Below are 20,465 nucleotides of genomic sequence, written 5' to 3' on the forward strand. Positions count from 1 at the left end.
CTTAGTGGGTTACAAATAAATTATTAGGCTATTATTATTCGATTATATTTTATTCAGAACCTTTATTAAGATAAGACAGAATTCGACTTGTCTTAACTGATCAACTTTTTCGTGAAACCTGGGAAAATGTAGAAGCGTAGCATAAACCTGTCCAAAAAAGCATAATTTTGGGCTCAAGGAAGCATAGTCCTGTCCGTCCGATCTGGCAACACTTCATATCAGTCACCAGAAAAAGCATTGAACAGACAAATTTAAATAAGTGCAACTCTGGTTCTCTACTGTGTGCCCTCCTTTCAAAAGGAAAGTAGCCTACAAACTATTTAGCCTACTGCAGATTCGTGCAATTGATTATTGAAGGCTGGTACAAAAACGTATGATATTCCATTGCTTTTTCCCTATGAATTAATTTGCTAGCTTTCTTTGCCTGTTGAGTAGGTTAGCCTAGTATTTGAGAGATTCACGTGGCCTACTTCAACAATTCTGTCTGGTACTAGGAGTTTTTCTCATTACTTAGCATGATAAGATAAAGTTAGGCTATCTACAAAGGGACATTTTGTTCCTTAGTATTGGCCAGTAGGCCTAGAAGACAAGGCATGGTTAACCATATCTAAAGCAAAGTTGCAGTAGTAAGCAATGTTTAGTGGCTCTTGAGGAGGAAAAATGTTAAGAAAACAATTCTTACTTCATAATAGCCTATGTAGAATAATTATAGCTAACACATTTCATATATAGGCCTGCTATACTTAACCCAAATTGCCCTCCCCCCTAATGTGCAAATATATAGACTAGCCAAAATTAGATATTTCAAATATATTTTCCTTATTCTTCCCTCTTGTTTCAACTTGTGTAGGTTATCCATAAATTAAATCAACTGCATTAAATAAAAAGAACCAGAAAAACAAGAGTAACAGGCGGTAGAATGCAATGGGAATATAGGACTTGGGCTCTAGGCTATTGCAAATTAAAATTTAAGTACTTTTTGAGCTCTGGAAATGACCAAAACTTCTGTTAAACTACAATCAGAGGTTGACTAAATTCACCCTTAACAGGTGGTAGAATGCAACAGATTATTCAGATAGCTAGGTAAAAATCTTACCTCTATGTTGGAATTGCATCCTGAATTCAAGTTTAGCCTTCATTTGTGTCAAAAATGAACTTCACTCCCACCCCTATAGGGTAAGACAACCAGTACTGGGGCACTTCAATCACTCTGCCTATTCTGGGACATAATCTTTGGTTGGATTGCAACATGTCCAATACTGGGACAAAAGACAACAGGCTTTTTGGAAGCAACCCAGGAAAATGTAGCCTATTGATTGGGTGTCCAAGATTAAAGTCTTTTGTCTCAGTATTGGAGATGTTGTAATCCGATCAAAGATTCTGTCCCAGAATGGGCAGGGTGATCAAAGTGTCCCAGTACTGGTTGTCTTATCCTATATACCAATTCAGGGTAGGGTATGTAGTTGCAAATAGGGGGGGGGAGGTAAAGTGATTTCTTACCTCTATAGTCAGAATTGGGTAAATTTATGACAGTTCATGTAACTGACTAACCAATAATGTAAACATACTACTTGATGCCTTTTTTTATGTTCTTTTTGAATATAACCTAATAATTGCTTCTACCAAAAATTCAAATTTAAGCACTTTTTACCTAACCTAAATTAACCTTATTATAAATAATTTTAGCACTGAGAAAACATAGCATTTTTTTTTTTTTTTGAAAATGACCAAGAATAAAATGGTACTGAGAAAATAGTATTATTTTGTGGAAAACAAGCAATAATTCATACATTAATTGAAAATTTGTAATTTTTAAGAGTTCAAAAAGTGCTTAAATTTAAGTTTGTGGTAGAAGCAATTATTATATTCATAAAGAACATAAAAAAGCCCCAAGTGGCTTTTTTTCATGGTAAGTCCCTTATATGAACTGTTGTAATCTTTTGAAAATTCATCATTTTTAAAAGCTCAAAAAGTGCTTAAATTTGAATTTGTGGTAAAAGTAATTATTATATTTGTAAAGAACATAAAAAAGGCATTGAGTGGTACATTCACTTTATTGGTAAGTCAGTTATATGAACTGTCATAATTTTACCCAGAATTGTATCCTGAATCCAGATTTAAGATTATTTGCATCATAAATTGAACTTTACCCCCATACCCCCCTAATATGCAAATTTATACCCTGAATTGGTATATATATATATATAGTCCTAGGTAGGCTATAGGTCTTGAATATATACAAAACTTAAAGAAAATACTAAGACAGTGGTAATCTTGTTTGTAATATACAGCATGTTTCTATTAATCAGATTATATTGTTCCTCTATTGCTAGGATACTCACATTTTAAATTATCTCAAATAGCCTAATGCTTTTTGTCTAACAATTGACAGAACTGGATTTTACCCTTTCAAGAATGCAATAAAACCAGATTACTGAGAAGATCCAATTTGAGTTCTTTTGAAGGAAACATTAAGTAAAGAACATTTAAGCTCTGGCATTTTGTGTGTTTATGTGACTTTGCGTATTGAAAGAAGTTAGAAAAAAGGCCAAAAAATCCTGGCTGAACTGTCTTCATTAAGGGAAGATATTATTATATATATCACAAATGCAAAAAAAAATAATAAATACAGATATGATTTTTCTCCATAAATGATAATTTGAGGAAAATGAAATTATATAGTAGTGCTGATTTTGACCTTCTCAGATTCTAATATGCTAATATTTATCTATTAGGTGATGATATTGATCTAAAATTAAAATACTGCTTTTTGGTGAAAATCTTGTGAATACTGCTGACCACATAAATTACCTCAGAGTCCCTATTGGCTCATCTCTAAGGCATACACGTCTTCTACTGATCAAACACCTCAATCGACGAATATCCAGCTTGTATGCTTCCATAGTCTCTGCTAAATTCCGTTTTAGCTGCCCCCTCCTTGCCAGCCTATATAACGCTACTGTTTTACCTCATATTCTGTACATGGCACCATTTTGGAAACTATTCTTGAAGGCTGAATTGTCTAAAATCCGTGCGCTTTTCTTCCGTTTTCCTCCGTGGTACAGAAACTCAATCCTCATTAAAAAGTATCACATAACTGACCCTCATGTTGCAGTTGAAAATGTAATCAAAAGACACAATATTAAAATAGTAGATCACAATTGGTATAATCTCCTTTTACAATAGATCTGTTTTTGTTTTATTCATTTTAGTGCTATTTTGTTTGCCCTTTTATTAGTTGAGTCTCTTTCTAGTTATGTCTCTTCTGATATGTTCTTATATATTTTCTTATATTTATATGTTCGTGCTCTGTTTTTTTCATTTCGTATGATTGACGGGTTTTCAAATAAATAAATAAATACCTTTGTATCTCTTATTTTTAAACATATATTAAACACTTCAACAATCTAGGAGAATTCTTCCCCTGGTTTGATTTGCATAAATGGGCATACTTTCTACAGCTCTACAGTGCCTCTGCCCAATGGTAGCTTTCCCCCTTTGAGGAAAAGCTACCATTTTTGTTTATTGATGAAACCTCTTTCTGTCATAATCATACTTTTTCTGCAGCTGGGTACTCTTATCAAGCTATTTTTAATGATGCATTTTTTTTTTATCCTGTATGTTGGATTATAAAAGAAAACCATCTGGTTTTTCGAGGAACAATGAGTCATTATAATATCTCAAGTTTTCAAAACCTGATTGAAGCAAAATTTTTAGACACCTTGTTTTCAGTAAAGTAGGCATATAGATCTGCTCCTCTTATTTGTAGTTTTTGCTTGTTTTGAGTTGGTCTGTTGTAATTAATGTCTGTTCATTTGGATTGCATTTACTTATTGATAGAGATTTGTGGTAGTTTTATGCTTGAAAAATTATTTGAATTTATTTCCGCTCATCTTTGTTTTAATCTAGCTCTTTGCTTTTCTTCATAAAACTTCTTTATGGACAGTTTTTTTAATTAGTTTCTTTTTTTTATTTGACATACTCTTCTTCATTGGCTAAGTAAATAATAATTTAAATCTTTTTGGTTTTTCCTATAAAAACCCAGATTTTGGTTTACTATCTAGTTGGATAAAATTTTGCTACAATTTTTAATAATAGTTTTGCTATAATACTTTGAGTTGGTGGGTACAGGAAAAATAATCAAATGTGCTGGGTTGCAAATCTGCATAATCGTTATGGCTTTATAAGGCTGACAGAATTCTAACCATATCCAATCAATAAGTACCCCCCCCCTACATCCTCTGAAAGTTTCAACTTAACTCCCTTGACCTTTTCTGTGGTACAGCATATGCCCCCTTATAATTATCTTGGATATTTGTAGTGCATTTTGATTTAGTTTGTTTGTCAGTCAAAATGCCATGACAATTTTAACTTAAGATTCTTAGATGTTCCTGATATATTGCAGATATGCTGTTTTGACAAAATTGGATGCACAAATTGACTTCTGATATACTTTTTTTTTTAACATACCCTGGACTTCTAACATAATTTCCAGCATAATTGCTTTTTTTTCCAGCATAATCGGCAACGCTGTTTTCTTATCTTAACTAAGTGTAATCCGAAAATCTTCAAAAATCAGAGGAAATAAGTATCAATCTGCTTACCTGCTTTGCTAATAAGTGACCCTATAGAGTGGTGTATTACCCTAACTCGCATTTTTAAGGTTAATCTTGTTATTTAAGGACTTTTTGTTTGACCTTGTTTTAATTAGCACACGTGTACGCTTGGTTTCAAAATTAGCGCGCGCGCACTATTGTCACTATTAAAACGGTAGACTTATGGAGAAAAATAAAGGATCGTCTAAGTCAGTTGCCCAAAAAAGACCAAGACATTCGCCCAAAAAAGGTGTTGATGAGTGCAAAGGTTGTGACTCCAAATTGCAAGATGACGATTTTCCATTGCTTTGCGACTCATGTGAATCCTGGGTATGCATCGTATGCTTGGAAATGACAGAGCCGGAATACAACTTATTCACAAAAATGACTCGGAGGCTCGGGTCTCTTTGTTTCTGCCCCGTGTGTAAACAAAAGGAAAACACGATCAACCAAGGGCTGACATCTGCAGAAATTAAAGATATTTTGAGGGGTAAAATTCAAACGTCATTTAAGGCGATGGAGGATAAGTTTTGCGCTTTATTAGAGCCTATCCAACGGAAAGTAGCTGGAATCAAGAATGACCTGAAAAATAAGTGCACACTTTCCGACGTCCAGTATTTCACCGAGAACCTAATAGGAGTGAAGTGTCAGAGCTTGGAAAAAAGCCTAATTGAAAAATTTGTGAAAAAGGATGAGGAAATCAGTGTCAGTAGCTCGCACTTAAGTTCATTTTATGTGTCAGATTTTGTGGAAAAACAAAAAAAAACCTGATCGTGTTTGGTTTAGCTGAAGATGCTACTTTGTCTTCTCGTAGACAACAAAACGAGACCAATTGCAAATTTTTCAACAACAAGCTACTTGTACTTTGCCCTGCGAAATGTAGCTACTCGGTTAGACTTGGTAAACATACGCCTGGCAAGATCAGGCCTATTAAGTTGATGTTTAAGACACCGGTAGAACGAGATACAGCTTGTTTCTTTCTGATGTCCGAGACTGCTAGTATCAAAGCTACATACCCCTTGTTCAAAGTCTCTCATGATCGTACTACCATTGAACTGTTGGAAAAAAAGAAGTACGATGCCCTGAAACAGGAGCTGAAATCGAAATTGGACGCTGGCGAAACTAACTGGAAAATAAAACGTAGCGAAAACGGACTTACCCTCGTGAATAATAACTCTTTTCGTGAAACCCCAAATAGCTACGTGAGCATCAAAGAGTGACTCTCTAAAAAAGTTGAAGTGTCTGAGTGATAAATTTTTTGTGACATATGCAAATGCAGACTGCCTGTCATCTAAATGGGAAGAGTTTAGTGAGCTAATAAAGCAACGTAAACCACATTTAGTTGTTGTTACCGAAATTTTACCAAAACATTTCAGTGACCCGTCTATTTATTTTCTGCTGCTACCACAATATAATTTAGTATCTAATAATTCAGCTAAAAGGGAGATTTGTATTTATATTCATTGTTCTATTAAGTTTTCTGTGGTTGTTGATTCGTTAGTAGACTCAGTGTCGGAATGTCATTTGGTTGATGTTAAATTGCCTTATCATAGTACTTACATGTGTATTGCAGCTTTTTATCGTAGTCCTACTGTGAATTTATCGAGTCCAGTCAATAATGCCAATATTCTAGCGTGTATTTCTCGTCTTGTTGGTCGTAGTTCAAAGTTCCTTATTCTAGGTGACTTCAATTTACCTTTGATAGATTGGAGTGCGCATAGTACAAGTTTGTCCACTTCATCATATGAGCAGCAATTTTTAGATATATTGGATGATCTGTACTTATACCAACATATTGACAGGCCAACTCGAGCCAGGAATGATGCTATTCCATCGATTTTAGATCTGGTTATTACCAAGTCAATCGATGATATTTTGAGTATAGATTTCCGTCCGCCTTTAGGTAAAAGTGATCATGTTGTGTTAGATATTTACATGAATATTGATTCTCAACAGAGAGGTTTTGAGGTTTATCGGCATGTTTATGCTAAAGCCGATTATGAATCAATGCGACAATTTATTTTGTCTATTAATATCATGTATGAACTAAAAAATAATCATGTTTCTCCGGATACCGCGTTTGATTTTGTAAAAAAAAGTGTTGAGGGAATGTAGGGATAAATTTGTTCCTTTGGTGAAGAATTTTTCCAGTCGCAGAAATAATCCTAAACTTCCGAGACACATACTCCAAGCAATACGTGAAAAAAATAGTCTTTGGCGGTCTTATATTGAGTCACAACATAGTAAAGTAGTCAGACAAGGGCCTTTGGATGCTCAGTTGCAAGAGGATTCAGGTGAATGGCATGCGTATTCACTAGCGAGAAAGGTCACTCAGCTTCTTAGGGCTAATCGTGAAGAGCTTGAGTCGCGTATTATTCACTCAAGCACAGCAACACCTAAAATATTTTGGAAATATGTAAATAGGAATAAGCCTAACCTTGCACCATCTAAATCTACGTTCACACATCAGGATACATACTAAAAGATTGATAGTGATTCTGAGAAGGCTCTTATTTTTAACCAAATTTTTTCTTCAGTTTTTGTTAAAACACAGCCAATTCATTCAAATGAAGCTAATTTTGCATCTCAAGTAGAGTCGATTGCGTCGTCGGACATTCTTGTTCCATTTGATGATTCAGATTTCTCATTGACTGAAGTTTATACTATTCTTATGAAATTAGATACGTGTAAAGCGCCGGATATAGAGGTTTTCCCGAACATAATGATAAGACAAATTGCTCATGAAATTGCAGAACCACTTACCTATATATTTAACTTATCTTTGGCGAATGGACTGTGTCCGTCAGGGTGGAAGAAGGCCTTGATAAAGCCACTTCACAAAAGTGGCTCCAGGTCAGATTTTAAAAACTATTGGCCAATTTCAATTACGTCTATTTTTTGCCGAGTGATGGAAAAGTTGATTGTTTCACGTGTTCAAAAGTATTTTGACGGAAATCATCTTTGGAATCCTGCTCAGCATGGTTTTCGAAAAAAATAAGGTCTTGTAATATTCAGCTTCTTGAGGTTATTTTGGACTTTCAACGTTTTGCCGATTTAGCTATACCCTTTGACTGCATTTACATCGACTTCTCGAAGGCATTCGACAAAGTCTCAATACCCACCCTTCTTAAAAAATGTGCAGCTTATAAATTGGGTAGAAAAAAAAACAATTGCATTTATTGCTGATTATCTAAATGGACGAACTCAGTAGGTTGGTGTTGGTGAAGCTATGTCATCCTCAATTGATGTGTTAAGCGGAGTCCCCCAGGGTAGCTGCCTGGGTCCAATTTTATTTTGTTTATTTATTAATGATCTGCCTTCCTCTGTTCAGCATTCTACTGTCAAAATGTTCGCGGATAATGTAAAACTTTATCTACCAGTACGAGACCAAAACGATGTGCAACTTTTACAGAAGGATCTTGACTCTCTAACTTATTGGTGCGAATCTAATTCCATGTTCATAAACCCTTCTAAGTGTGTTGTTCTACTCTATGCTCGTAAACTCCCACCTTTGCATACTTACCAGCTGTCTGGCATACGAATCCCTTCTAACGAAATAGTGCGTGACCTTGGGGTTTACTTTGATACCCAATTGAAATTTGATAAGCATGTTTCGGAAATTGTAAAGAATGCAAATTATCGTTTATCGTCTATAAGGAGAAGCTTTAGTAGGTTTAACCTTCGTAATTTCTTACTACTATACAAATCAATGGTCCGCCCTCTTCTTGAGTATAATACTTCTGTTTGGTTTCCAGTAAGTCTAACGGATGAGCATAGGATAGAAAAGGTTCAGAGAAGGGCCACTAGATTGGTCCCATATCTTCAGTGCCTTTCCTATCCGCAGAGTCTTTCTAGGCTTCAACTCCCGTCATTGAAGTTTCGTAGACGTCGCAATGACCTTGTAAATGTGTTTCGTATAATTAAAGGATTGGATGATGTTGATCCAAATTTATTTTTTAAATTTAGCCATTATCACTCTACTCGTCAGCGTGATTATAAATTATATCCCCCAAAACCACTGAAAAAAATTGGTCAATTATCTTTCGTTAGTAGAGTTGCCGGACCATGGAATTGTTTGCCTTTGGAGGTCGTCGGGGCAGAGAGTGTTCGAATTTTTAAGAGTGCATTAGTAAATACGCCTTTTTATTTAGACGCTTTTGTTGTGTAATGTCGTGTTATTTAGAAGTTTTTGCTGTTTAGTGTGTCATTGCCAATTTACTTTAGATTAGTATTATGATTTTGTGTTTTTGCGACAAGCATTGATGCTTACCGATATTCGTAATAATAAATAAATCTATATATATAAAAATAAGTTATCTCTGTGTGTGTGGGTCTGTCTGTCGGGTGACGTCATGTTTCTGTGTCGACTGACGTCATGAAGTTAGTTGTCGTCATTTTTGCTATGACGGTGACGTCATTAAAGATATTTAAGACATGCGTTCACGTAGAAATCTATTAATGTTTAACTGTAAAATGACTGATGAACTTACAATGGCAACAGCCGAGGAAGATGCTCAAAGAGTCTATGCCAAAAAACTTGCTGCTGATAGAGAAAGTAAGAAAAGAAAGCGTGCCGAGGAATCAAAAGAACAGCAGGGAAACAGGCTTGAGGCTGATAGAGAAAGTAAGAAAAGAAAGCTTGCCGAGGAATCAAAAGAACAGCAAGGAAACAGGCTTGAGGCTGATAGAGAAATAAAGAACAGAAAGCGTGCCGAGGAACTACCAGAGCAACGCGAAACCAGACTTGCTGCTAAAAGAGAAAGTGAAAAAAGAAGGCGTGCCGAGGAACTACCAGAGCAACATGAAACCAGACTTGCTGCTAAAAGAGAAAGTGAAAAAAGAAGGCATGCCGAGGAACTACCAGAGCAACATGAAACCAGACTTGCTGCTAAAAGAGAAAGTGAATAGAGAAGGCGTGCCGAGGAATCACAAGAACAGCAAGAAATCAGGCTTGCTGCTGATAGAGAAAGTAAGAAAAGAAAGTGTGCCGAGGAATCAGAGCAACCTGAAAGTTATCGCCTGGCATTCAGGTACAGCCCAGTCGATGATTATAGCTTGAGTAGATGTGTTCAAATCGGGACTATGTCTAAAATTTGTCCCTATTGCAAGGCCTTGAAATTCAATGGTGAAACAATGGGAATGTGTTGCGCCTCAGGAAAAGTTAAACTTCCTCTATTGGCTGCACCACCAGAGCCATTGAAGACTTTCCTTACTGAAACTACGTCAGAATCTAAGCGTTTTTTGTCACAAATCAGAAAATATAACTCATGTTTCCAAATGACGTCGTTTGGAGCCCAAATCGAAAATCCAGATCAATTTATGTCTACTCTCAAAGTAAAAGGGCAAATTTATCATAGAGCAGGGTCCCTTCTACCATTCTCAGGCGAGAATCATAAATTTTTACAATTGTACTTCATCAGTGATAGAAATTCTGAATTGAATGCATGTTGCGAAATTTCTCCCAACGTTGAAAGGACAATCGTTTCCCAATTGCAACATCTTTTCCGCGAAAATAATAATTTAGTGCGTCTGTTCGAAACAGCCATCGATTTGATGCCTACTGATACGCATAAAATTGTTATTTCCGCTGACAAAACGCCTCCTGGCCAACATGTGCGTAGATACAATGCTCTAACTATCGACGAAGTGGCAATCGTTATGGTCGGTGATCAGTTTTTACCTCGAGATATTATTCTTCATAAGCGAAACGCTCAGTTGTTAAGAATTGCCGAAACTCATCGATGCTATGATGCCCTACATATCCTATCATTTTTTGGGATGGAGCTGACGGCTATCACTTTAATATTAAATTGATAAATCCAGCCACTAACAAAGAAATGAATAAGAAATGCAATGCAATGCATTATTATTCCTATAGACTAATGATTCGGCAGGATGAAGAAAATTATATTTTAAAATGCCGTCAATTGTTTCACCAATTCGTCGTTGATATGTATGCTAAAATTGAATCAGAACGTTTGCTATATATCCGCCTGAATCAGACCAAGCTCCGCTCTGAACAATACATTCATTTGCGAGATGCAGTTATAAATGACGGTAATACCACAAACGTTGGAAGATTAACAATTTTACCTTCGTCATATGCTGGCAGTCCCCGTCATATGCATGAATATGCTCAAGATGCTATTGCGTATGTTCGTCTCTATGGTCGTCCAGATTTATTTATTACATTTACATGTAATCAATCTTGGGACGAGATACTGCAGCTTTTACTTCAAGGACAATCGGTGGTTCATAGACATGACATTACGGCCCGTGTCTTCCGACAAAAGTTGAAATTACTGATAAACTACATAGTAAATTTTGAAGTGTTTGGGTCAGTGCGATGCTGGATGTACTCAGTGGAATGGCAAAAACGAGGTTTGCCACACGCACATATACTAATCTGGCTACATAAAAAAATTACTTCGAACGAAATTGATGATGTGATTTCCGCGGAAATACCTGATGAAAATGTTGATAAGGGGTTACATGATATTATTGTAAAAAATATGATACATGGACCTTGCGGTGTACTGAACGAAAATTCACCATGCATGGCCAAAGGAAGGTGCACAAAGCAATATCCTCGACTTTTAGTATCCAACACAATTACTGGCAATGATGGTTACCCACAATATAGAAGAAGATCTACTGAAGATGGCGGTAAAACAGCAATAATAAAGTAGCGTAACGGTACCACCATCGAAGTACGGTAACCATGCACTACGGTAAGTGTCATTTATAGTACCGTTTACAGTTCTCAAATACTCAAAGGATGTCGGACCGGGTACATTCACCAAAAGCAGGCGTAGAAAGAAGCATTCATGTTGATTGGGGTGAACGGTGTAGAGTCTTCCTATCGTGGTATCTTTGAAGATGGTAGGTTGGCCGTCGACTGACTTACCCTGTTTTCGACGTTCAAATACTTTATTTTTAGTATTCCACGTGTAATACGAAGGGTTGTTCCATATTCCCCATTATTATCAAAAACATTTAATGCACACATAAACGTTGAATACTGTAACTCCGTAAAGGCAATCAAATACATATGTAAATACGTCAACAAAGGCAGTGACATGGCAGTTTTTGGCTTGCAGCCCGAAATCAAAGATATCGACGAAATCCTACAATATCAGGCTGGAAGATACATAAGCAGTAATGAAGCTGTTTGGCGAATTCTTTCATTTCCGATACATGAACGTAGTCCAGCTGTTGTTCACTTAGCGGTACATTTACAGAATGGTCAACGTGTTTATTTCTCGGAAACCAACGTGCAACAAAGAGCCCTGAATCCACCGGATACAACATTAACAGCTTTTTTTCGCTTTGCAAAAATGATTCTTTTGCAAAAAAACTGCTGTATACTGAAGTGCCTTCGTATTACACGTGGAATACTAAAAATAAAGTATTTGAACGTCGAAAACAGGGTAAGTCAGTCGACGGCCAACCTACCATCTTCAAAGATACCACGATAGGAAGACTCTACACCGTTCACCCCAATCAACATGAATGCTTCTTTCTACGCCTGCTTTTGGTGAATGTACCCGGTCCGACATCCTTTGAGTATTTGAGAACTGTAAACGGTACTATAAATGACACTTACCGTAGTGCATGCCAAGCTCTGAATTTATTGGAGAATGACCAACACTGGGATAACTGCATCAATGACGCGTGCGAAACGTCAACTCCAAGTCAAATTCGTGCATTGTTTGGCATCATTTTAACAACTTGCTCTCCATCAGCTCCTACAGAGTTATGGGAAAAATATAAGTCAAAAATGTCCGAAGATATACTCCATCGAAAACAGTTAGAGACGTCAGATATGACTTTTGATTTTACATCAGAAATTTATAACTACACTTTAGTTATTATAGAAGATTTGTGCGTACGTATGGCAAACAAACCTCTTCAGGATTTGGGAATGCCTTCACCTAACCGTATCGCTGCTGTTTCGACATGTGTAGAATTGGATCGTGAACAAAGTTACAGTACGAGTGATCTATTGTCGTATGTACAAAATAACATTTCCAAGTTAACGTCGGAACAAAAAGACATTTATGATACGATAATGCATTGTGTCGATAACAACGTTGGAGAAATTTTCTTTTTGGATGCGTCAGGAGGTACTGGTAAAACGTTTGTGATAAAACTGATTCTGGCATCGATTTGATCAAAAAATGATATTGCGTTGGCAATTGCGTCGTCCGGAATAGCCGCAACATTGCTGCCTGGTGGAAGAACTGCTCATTCCGCTTTGAAATTGCCTCTGAATTTGCATTCTACAGAAACTCCCACGTGCAATATTTCCAAATCATCTGGGATGGGTAAAGTATTGCAGCAATGCAAACCTATTATTTGGGATGAGTGCACAATGGCACACAAAAAATCGCTCGAGGCTCTGGATCAATGCTTGAAAGATTTGCGAGGGAAGTCGAAACCCTTTGGCAGCACATTAATATTGCTTGCGGGAGATTTCAGGCAAACATTACCTATAATACCTAGATCAACTCCTACAGACGAAATGAATGCTTGCCTGAAAAATTCTAATTTATGGGCACACGTAAAAACATTAAAATTAACTACAAATATGCGTGTCCGATTGCAAAACGATGACTCTGGTCAAACATTTTCAGATCAATTGCTGGCAATTGGAAACGGAAAGCTCCCAGTAGACTCAATTTCAGGACGTATACAACTACCTGCTGATTTCTGTAATTTAGTGACGTCCAAAAATGAATTGATTGAAAAAGTATTTCCGAATATTCTAAACAATTATAAAAATAATAAATGGCTAAGTGAAAGAGCGATTCTTGCACCCAAAAATATAGACGTCCACGAAATCAACAATATTGTTTTGACCAAGATTCGAGACCAGGCAGTCCTTTACAAGTCAGTTGACACAGTTTTGGAACCAAATGAAGCGGTTAATTATCCATCTGAATTTTTAAATTCCGTGGATCTTTCAGGGTTTCCACCACACGTGCTACAACTAAAAATAGGCGTACCAATAATACTTTTAAGAAATACCAACCCACCAAAGCTTTGCAATGGCACGCGACTTGCCGTAAAAAAAACAATGGAAAACCTAATAGAGGCCACAATCTTGACAGGGACTTTTGAGGGTGAGGCTGTTCTTATTCCTCGCATTCCCATGATTCCAACGGATCTGCCTTTTCAATTTAAAAGATTGCAATTCCCAATTCGATTAGCATTTGCAATCACCATTAACAAAGCTCAAGGTCAATCATTAGAAAAATGTGGTATAGATCTTAATACTGATTGTTTTTCCCATGGACAATTGTACGTTGCATGTTCGAGGGTCGGTAAACCTGACAATCTATTTATATGCAGCGACAATTGGACAGCGAAGAATGTTGTATATTCGCAAGCTTTACGCAGTTAATTTGTATTGTATCTATCTATCTATCTATCTATCTATATAAAAACGAGTTGTGTGTATGCATGTTTGTTTGTTTGTAAAAAGAGCGTTTGCATATGACGTCATTATTAGTACATAAAGCTTTGTATATGCACAGACAATTGGAAAGCCAAGAATGTTGTATATTCGCAAGTTTTACGTAGTTTGAAACACATATATAAATCTATCTATATTCACAAGTGGGACACAGGGACACAACTACAATGGCGCGTAACTAATATGGCGCGTAACGACTTACGCGCGCGGGGGGGCTTGGGGCGGCGCGAAGCGCCCCACCAACTAGGTGTTGGGGTGGCGCGAAGCGCCACCCCAAAAGCTAGTAAATAAATAATACTCTGAGTCTTTCCTGGGATATTGCACGGACACCCTTTAGAGAATTGAGATACGCATAGTTTACTTTTATTTAATTTTACATCCTTCTCAAATTTCCCTGATAATTTTAACTTAATACCCTACTCCATTCCTGAGATATTGTATCTGAGCTATTTTGACAACTTGGATACATTTAAACTCTTTTGATTTAGCTCAACAGTAGTAGTTGTAGTACTGGTAGTAGTAGCAGGAATAGAAGCAGTATCAGTAGTAGGAGTTGCAAATAGTCACATCTACAGTTAGAAGTAATCATAATCATATTTAACTGTAGTTATAGTTTCAAGTAGTTAGAGTCAAAATTAGTTGCAGATGCAAGTAGCCACATATGTAAATGGTTTAAACAGGTGTAGTATTAGTAGATGTAGTTGCAGTAGCAGCAACAGTAGCTATAGAAGTTGTACTAGAACTGAAAGATTCAATTTATTAACATTCTCAGCCATTCCTGAGATGTTGCTAGTGGGCCCTTTTGAGAACCTACATGCATTTAGTGCATTTTGATTTTGTTCAATGTACACCCCAACGTTTCACCCTAATACCCTTAGTTATTTCAGATATAGCCTATCATAGCCACTCCTTTTTAACATTCATATTAAGACTTTGAGTGCCGAAAGTTCTGGTGGTTTTGTTAAATGGTCAATACAACATCAACCACTGCAAGATGGGGGAAAAGAAAAGTGCCCTTTTAGGCAACTATTTTTCAATTTTCTTGGATACTCCTTTGGATAAATCCTGGGGAGTGAGACCCCCCCCCCATTTCTTATATGAAGGAGACTCCTGGATCCCTTGACAAACTGTGGATTGACGACTAGACCATGGGACATGAAGGTCTCACCAATCTGTCCCTGTCTTGTATGCTATTGGTCATTAAATTGGAATTTAACCTTCTGGTCAGTAGTGAAGGGATGCCAGAATTTTGGCGTTTCCGATTTTGATCATAATTCCACCTCGCTTTCTGTATTTTGATAAGATTTCCAATTTCAAGAAGGTTTATTTTTTCTGACATCAAAAATTATTAAAAGACTTAGATAACCACTTTTGGAACAGTTGACTGTCATTATTATGCTGTTTGTGTTGTTCAGTAAGAAACTAAAAAAAAAAAAATAAACTGAATTGAGTATTAGGTGGTTAAAGTTTGCCTTCATCACTGGTATAGCTAAGAAAATAGCAAGTAATTGATTTTGGCTCCTTTATATGGTTGTATTTTATTCTTACTTTTGCATTTAAATTTACCTGTTTTTTTATGCTGAAATGGACTGTGCCTTTTGCCTACTTCAATGGTGTCTATTTTCTTTTTTTTCAATTCAATAACTTTTGTTAATTCTAAGTATGCATGAACTTTATTCTAAGCGTAAATTAAAATACTATAAGGTATGGGAAAAATCTCTCTATTTATAGGCTGCAGGGCAAGAACACAATAAATGTGATTGGGCACAATTAAATATAAAACACTAAGATTTTGTTACAATTTTACTCTTGATCTTAATTGGTAATAATTATCACCTCCTAGTTGCTACAGTAGTCAACTAGCCCCATGTAATGTTTTTTTCTTGTCTTTTATCAACTAAATTATAATATGCATATAAGCAAATATATATTTTTTCACCAATTATTTTATAATATTTGTCATGGTCAGATATATTTAATTATCTTTGTTCCTAAAAATAGATTGCGTGTTTAGTTATTGTGGCTTTTTTTCAGTCTCAGAAATGTCACCAAGACGAGATGAAAGTGGAATGACCTGTTCTAAATGTAAAGAAAAGACTCCAGAAATTTGGTTTAGTGAGCAAGGAATGCCTTTGTGTTTAATTTGTTTTTCGGCTGAACGTTTTGAGAAGATTGAAGAAGCACCAATTAGTACTCCACGAAAAACACTAAACTCTAATCCATTGCTAAGAATGTGTTCTTTAATTGAGCAAAAACTCATGCCTGGTGAAAAAAAGAAAAGAAGTAAGTCTGGAACTATAAATTACAAAGAGACACACATTGATGTAAAAAAAGAAAATGAAGTTTTAAAAGAAGAAGAACCAACAGTGGTGTCTGAATCCACTGTGGTTAAAGTTGAGACCTCATGTGAAATTCAAATCAAGGAAGAAAAGGAAGAAGAGGGCCAAGAAGAAGAATCCAAAAGACCCCAGAGACGAAAAAAGAGGCTACTGATTCAAGACAGCATGGTATCTACAAAGAAGACAAAAGCTGATAAGCTTCAAACAGAGACTCAGGAGCCTGAGGCTAGAGGACGACGGTCTATCTTTAAACAGCAGGTATCAGAATATTCTATAGGAATTAATAGATGAGATCCATCATTATTATTTCAGAAGTTACTTATGCTATTATTGTTCTTCACTCTTATTAAAATATTATTCTTGAAAAAGTATGATTTACTTTATTAATTGAACTAAAAGTTTATTCTACAAACTTCTGAAGCACTAATTACAAAGATTAATCTTATTTTTCCAGGTGTAGGGCATTTCTGTCCAGTCTTCATTGACTGCTTCTACAACTTAAATTAATGGCTCAACTGTCTACATTAATTTGATTGTGGCAATGTATATTGGTGCAGTCTTTGAGCTTTAAGTTATGGCAAAATCAGTTTGACATTAATTATTTCAAAATTAAAGGTATTCCTAATAAACCCATTGTTCTAAAGTACAAAACTACATTTACATTGCTTTCAATATAAAAACACTGAAAATACATTGCTTCTTCTTAAATTCAACTTTGTCTTCTAACTCATGATGTTACTTGAAAAATGCATAGGCTAGTATTTATATTAAAAAATTCTTTATTAATTTGCCCCACAGCATAAATGCTAACCTGATCAATATTAAAGACTAATTGGATCAGATACAAGCTAAGACTACATTACTTTTGATCAAATATAATACCTATGAATCATTTCCTCTGTCTCTGATGATAAAAACAATTAGATTTCATGTATATGACCAAGCTATTGCCACAAAACGTTTATTAATATTTGCGAAATATGGGCGTTATGGCCTAGCTCCTCCTTTGCCCTCTAAGCAAACCATCCTAAATAAATTATGACTACTATGGTTATGTCCCTATAACCGACCAAATCCTCTCTATTGGGAGAAAAACCTTCTCTTGGGAATCTTCCTTAAACAGCCTTATTCTCATGCTGCTTTAGATCTCATGTTCAAGGCTGACGTGGAGGGGGGAGGAGGTAAAAATCTCTCTGGTATTACCAAATGGTGTTCTTGTGTATTCAACGAGCTGGCTCAGACCTTTGAGCCATATTCCCCAAAAGTCTTTTGTTGCAGAAGCTCTCTCAATAATATAGGATTGGTGCCTACACTGAACTTTTTTTTAAAAATTCTGAAACCTATGACCTACCGAAAATGATAAATTATTGGGAATATAAAAGGTAAGAAACTTCAGTTAAGTCAATAAAAGTCAAAATAAAACTGATCCCTGAAAAAGAGCACAATACTCACTGTTGCTGGGGTTGGGTTTTCTTCTGAGCTAATTGCCACCCTTCATCCTTAATCGCCAAAGCTTTACCACGGTGTTGGGTCAGGTTTGGGAGTGAATGGATCTCAATTGTAGTTGAACCTCATCTGGCAACAGAGTTTTTACTAACTGATTTGACTCGATGAGTTGTTGTCTAGCTGCATCTTTTTGTCCTTTTTTAATTAGCAGCTTTTTCCTCAAAGCATGACAGACTAATACGGGAAGAGAAAACAAGACTGAAGTTAGCCGAAAAGTTATGAAAAAGATATTTAATTGATAACTAATGCCAGAAGTGAATAATAAACTCAGAGAGGAAATTAAGTTCAGAAAAAGAATATTTATCTGATAATTTGGACCAGGGGCCCAAGACCTTTCCTCGAAGATAAATTGCGCCATCATGCTGTATGGATCAGAGTGCTGAAGCGCATAAAAAAAAAAAAAAAAAAAAAAACAGGAAACACCAACTTCAAAATCTCCAACATTCTCCTAGTCTTATCTGATAATTTGGACCAGGGGCCCAAGACCTTTCCTCGAAGATAAATTGCGCCATCATGCTGTATGGATCAGAGTGCTGAAGCGCATAAAAAAAAAAAAAAAAAAAAAAAAAAAAAAAAAAAAAAAAAAAAAAAAAAAAAAAAAAAAAAAAAAACAGGAAACACCAACTTCAAAATCTCCAACATTCTCCTAGTCTTTCTTCTCTGCCCAATTTCCAACGCAGCTACATGACAGCTTAGCTCAGGATCCATTTCCATCAATGTGTCTGTAAAACGATTGTAGCCATTGTCTGTATATCAATCTCAGCCAGTTGTAGAATTTTGAAGAAGGGAATGTGTAAGATTAGTGGAAAATAATTGTGCCAAGACAGTGATGAGGTTCTTGCGCCCAATCTGAGAGGAATTCCTATATCCTCTAATCCATCAGTAAAATAGAAAAATCAAAAAGGGACAACAATCGTATGTGTTCTGGGTCGTCACTTATCAATGCCTTTTAGCACAATTAAATAAGGAATTATCTCACTCTCTCGAATTTGCCCTTTAGAGAAGTAAAAAACAGGATTTTGGCATGTAGGATGATACCAGGCGTCAAGACGGACTGGCTGAACTAACCTCTTAACCTCCAATAGTAGAAGCGAATCCACATTTGAATTAAAACACGACTTGGACTTATGTGGCATAATTGAAAATTACCTCTGGCAAAAAATACAAAGGAAAATGGGCTACAAATCCGAGGGAAATATAAGTTTCTTCTGGGTCTCACCCCATGCGATAGTCGATTGAAAAACAAGGGTTGATGCCAGTACAGTGTAAGAAGGGATAAGAGGCACAGAGTATAGGTTTGGGGGAGAAAGGTAGTGACTGGTAATGAGAGAGAGTATTTCCAAAGGACCTTAGTTTGGAAAGACTATACCTCTATAAAGGAATCACAATTGACCTAGCAGTTTTGGGTTGAGGGAACTGACTATCATATCTGACTTCCTAAATGGACTCCTCCCCAAGGGATTTCCCCCGAATGGGCTCATCCCCTACATCAATCGGGGCCAAACGTCTTAGAAAGCTGGTAGAGCAGATCCCAAGTTCTTTCCCAGGCTTTCCCAATCCAAACTGATCTTCAAAACCATTCAGCTTTTCCAAAACCCGTTTGGAAGTAGCAGTCCGTTCAATTCTCCCTCCCAATTATCTATGATTTTTCCCAAGGGGACGAGGACCTCCTCCTTTTCCCTAAGATCTTTTATCTTCCTGTGGTTTGGAGCTAACATTCGAAATTGGCCTAAATATTACTGTCTGACATGAATTTTAAATTATATCTCCATTTTGTGTTTTTCTTTCCTTTCTACTTTTCTTGAATTTCTTAATCACATAAAATAAATCATCATCAAATGCAAATTGAACTTTAGTTTATGCCATCTCAGTCAGAATTTTTAAATTGTAGTTCCTTTTCCCATCTCTTTTAGTTTCCTTTACTTCTGTCAAAGAAATAAATGAATCTTCATTGAATGGGAACTGGCTTACTAAATTGTAGTTTTTTTCGTATCTTTTTTCTCTCTTCTAGTTCTCTTTATCTCTACAGATGAAATAAATAAGTAGTCATTAAATGGGAAATGAATCCCCACATCATGTTCTTCCATATTTTCAAACAGTTCGTGGTAACGAACTGTAGTAAGGAGCGACCCGGCTCAAAAGTAACCGAAACTCTAAAAAATGGAATTTTGATACCAATAGTTACAAAAAATCGCATTTTAATGCTGATTTTAAATATATAAGTTTCATCAAGATTATTCTTACCCATTAAAAGTTACGAGCCTGAGAAACTTTGCCTCATTTTAGTAAATAGGGGGAAACACCCCCTAAAAGTCTTACAATCTTAACGAAAATCACACCATCAGATTCAGCGTATCAGAGAACCTTATTGTAGAAGTTCAAAGCGCCTATCTACAAAAATGTGTATTTTGCATTTTGCATTTTTTGCGAGAAGACAAATCACGGATGCGTGTTTATTTTTTTATTTTTTTTCCCAGGGGTGATCGTATCGACCCAGTGGTCCTAGAATGTCGCGAGAGGGCTAATTTTAACGGAAATTAAAAGTTA

The 20,465-nt window shown here is 36.2% G+C and overlaps 1 protein-coding gene across 1 annotated transcript in view; it reads left to right on the forward strand.

Moving 5' to 3' along the window:
* The first annotated feature begins 210 nt into the window (after positions 1–210).
* Positions 211–20,465, forward strand: part of LOC136026347 (uncharacterized) — a 35,299-nt gene continuing 15,044 nt past the window's right edge. The window contains exons 1-2 of the mRNA XM_065702859.1: positions 211–371; positions 16,108–16,670. Of these exons, the coding sequence (XP_065558931.1) occupies positions 16,116–16,670 (555 nt within the window). The 5' untranslated portion in view covers positions 211–371; positions 16,108–16,115. The remainder of the gene's footprint in view (positions 372–16,107; positions 16,671–20,465) is intronic.

This window comes from Artemia franciscana, chromosome 4 (genome assembly GCF_032884065.1).
Source record: "Artemia franciscana chromosome 4, ASM3288406v1, whole genome shotgun sequence".
In the NCBI taxonomy this organism is placed as follows: domain Eukaryota; kingdom Metazoa; phylum Arthropoda; class Branchiopoda; order Anostraca; family Artemiidae; genus Artemia; species Artemia franciscana.